Source organism: Amphimedon queenslandica, unplaced genomic scaffold (genome assembly GCF_000090795.2).
Source record: "Amphimedon queenslandica unplaced genomic scaffold, v1.1 AMPQUscaffold_10953, whole genome shotgun sequence".
NCBI lineage: Eukaryota > Metazoa > Porifera > Demospongiae > Haplosclerida > Niphatidae > Amphimedon > Amphimedon queenslandica.
This window is the reverse complement of record NW_003548800.1, coordinates 255-2,835: the sequence shown is the minus strand read 5'-3', so window position 1 is coordinate 2,835 and position 2,581 is coordinate 255. Positions and strand designations below refer to the sequence as shown.

General features: G+C 36.2%; 1 protein-coding gene across 2 annotated transcripts; it reads left to right on the top strand.

Annotated features, from left to right (window-relative positions):
- The first annotated feature begins 141 nt into the window (after positions 1-141).
- Positions 142-2,127, top strand: LOC109589735 (uncharacterized). 2 transcript variants are annotated; one of them, XM_020005769.1, is made up of 5 exons: positions 142-393; positions 447-504; positions 556-611; positions 661-1,754; positions 2,078-2,127. In XM_020005769.1, exons 1-4 carry the CDS (start codon positions 150-152, stop codon positions 1,551-1,553), a joined length of 1,251 nt encoding a protein of 416 aa, XP_019861328.1. In that variant the 5' UTR covers positions 142-149; the 3' UTR covers positions 1,554-1,754; positions 2,078-2,127. The 2 variants fall into 2 exon arrangements, with proteins under 2 accessions (XP_019861328.1, XP_019861327.1); XM_020005768.1 differs by having other exon boundaries at positions 444-504.
- The last annotated feature ends 454 nt before the right edge of the window (positions 2,128-2,581 follow it).

Here is a 2,581-nt window from a genome sequence, read left to right as displayed (position 1 = left end):
CAAAGAAATGATTGAAGGACATCCTTCAGTGTCTAATGCTAGTAATGGAGCTGCTGTGGGTAATACACAAGGTCCTACAACAGGTACACTTGGTAAAGGTAGTAATTGCTTGTTATACATTATCTATTATAATAGGCAAAGAGCTTAATATGGCAGCTGTCATGAAGATATTTCATTCTTCTGCTCCCCATTACAGCCTAATAGGGGCTGGATTGAATGTGAATACAGCTGATCTGATAGACATGCAAGGCACAGCAAATATCAAACTTCATTTGGTATTCCAGAGGTGGTTTGATGCTGATAGAGATGTCAATTGGGATGCATTAATAAAACTATGTGATAACTTTCCTGATCAACTGGGCAAAGCAAAATCTAACCTTCTGGAATATATAGGTAAGAATCAATCATAGCTCAGTATTATTAATAATTATTGATTTTAAAAGTAGGTTTGGCAGAGAGCCATGGGACTGGAACAAAACAAGAAAGTGAGGAGATTGATTCAAAGTAAGTACCCTTTACTGACTCCAATTGATGAATCTGTTGTTGTGTTTACAGAGAACCAGTTGATAGTGCAGCAGCTGGTGAGGACAAGACTATCAGTGATGACCAAAGTATGTTAGAATATTTTTGATAATTTCATAGTGTCATATATTATTATAGAGTCAGACCCACCTCCAGATGTCAGTAAATATTGCCCAAAACTGGAAGACATTGAACAAAAAATTAAGAAGAAAAAATTCAAAGATCTGACTGTAGAAGAGAAAGAGTTTATATCAAAAGTCCGTTACATTCTGGTGACTGCCACACCTATAGAATACCGTGCAGTGATGGGTTCAATTGATCCTCCTGGCAGTGATGGGAATTATATTAGAGTTGTCACAACAGATAAAGTGGCAAATTTTATCCTGGGGAAATATGAGTCATGCAATGTTGCAATAACTATGACAGGCCAGGGCCCTGATAAAACCGAAAGAGTTCTTGTTTCAGTACAAAATGACGCAAAAGCTAAGTATGTCATTGCTATTGGGATGTGCTATGGAACAAAGGAGAGCAAAGAAAAGGAACTTGATGATAAAACAAACTTAGGTGACATTATTGTTGCCAAAAGTATTGTTGACACTGCACATCAGTGTATTGAAGGAAAGGACACAATCGTTTTAACTAACACGTACCCATGTGGAAAGAAACTTTTTAATTTGTTCAAACACCACGAAGTCTTTGAATTTCAAGGTAAAACAGTTAAAGTTCATCATCAAGGTTCTCTGGCCTCTGAATTCACACTGTTTCGTAGCAAAGAAGCAAAGGAAGAGAAACTAAAATATGTCCAAGGAGCACTTGGAGGAGAAATGGAAGCAAAAGGTATTTATAAGGCTGCAGAAAGAGTAGGAGGATTTGAATGGATTGTAATAAAAGCTATTGTTGACTGGGGAACAGGAGAAAAAGACAATACGTGGCAACCGTTTGGAGCTGTCTCATGTGCAAGGTTTGTACTACAGTGCTTGAATGATCAACAAGGTAAGCTAATTATGGTAAGGATGATGAACTATGTATAAGTAGTTAACTATGTGTATAAGCTTTGCAAACTAAGCTACTTTGATATTAATTTTTGTTAGAACTATCATGCATGCACGTAGCTTGGCACGTACAGAATAAAAAAATTATTAAGATTTTTTAATGGATACATTTTTGCTTTAGTCTGCTATTTATTTTTGTAGAAGACAAAATCGTTCATGTTGAAGATCTAAAAAAATCAGGTTAGAGAATATTTAGAGTAATTAGTAACTACATGTATAAAGCATGATACTCTCAATTGCATGTATATCAAGCAACTAGTGTTGCGTAGCCAGACCACACCCTTCAGGCACAAAGAGGGTAGAGTCTAGTCAGGCTATGTGAGACTATCAAGCAACATGCATGGATAAAAAATTTCTTGCTGTTTATAGGCTTGTGTTAAATGTTACTAAATTTCTATTTTGTTCTGTGTATATAAAGGATTCCTTTACATGTAATCATAAATTGTATAGCATATGGAAACATTAATAAGATGGCTGTGAATCATTGTAGACTATTGCAATAGGTACTCTAGAGAAATGGTGTAAAGAAGGTATTATGAAGCTGACACTTACTCGTGTACTCATGATTATCTGGTAAAACTTGTGCACAATGTCTTCTACTCAATGAAGACCCTCCACCTTTAAAATCTGCATCTGATCCACAAACCAATGACCCATCTGCCACTAGCTCACCTTCTGCTGATTCTGGCCTCACTCTAGTCTCCAAACCTACCACTGATAGTACACCAATAGCTTGTAAAGCTGTCAAAGCTCTAAGAATAGCTTCTAAGTGCAAAGAGACATGGAAGAGAATTACTACAGAGGAATTGTTGGAGCAATTAGCATACAGTTTAAATAAAGCTTTAGAAAATAATGCTGCTCAGCAAATTCAGTCACATTTGAATGAATCAGAGGATGCCTTTAAAAAGGAACAATTAAAAGAAAGACATGAAGACCATACAAATTCTCGGAATGAAGAGCAATTTGATTCAGAACTTGATTCAAAGCATTCATCCTCTGATCCAGAA

Coding starts and splice junctions, on each gene's coding strand:
- LOC109589735 (XM_020005768.1), top strand. CDS start 150: ATGGCAGCTGTCATGAAGATATTTCATTCTTCTGCTCCCCATTACAGC. Junction 394..443: donor TAACCTTCTGGAATATATAG/GTAAGAATCAAT, acceptor TGATTTTAAAAG/TAGGTTTGGCAGAGAGCCAT. Junction 505..555: donor AGTGAGGAGATTGATTCAAA/GTAAGTACCCTT, acceptor TTGTGTTTACAG/AGAACCAGTTGATAGTGCAG.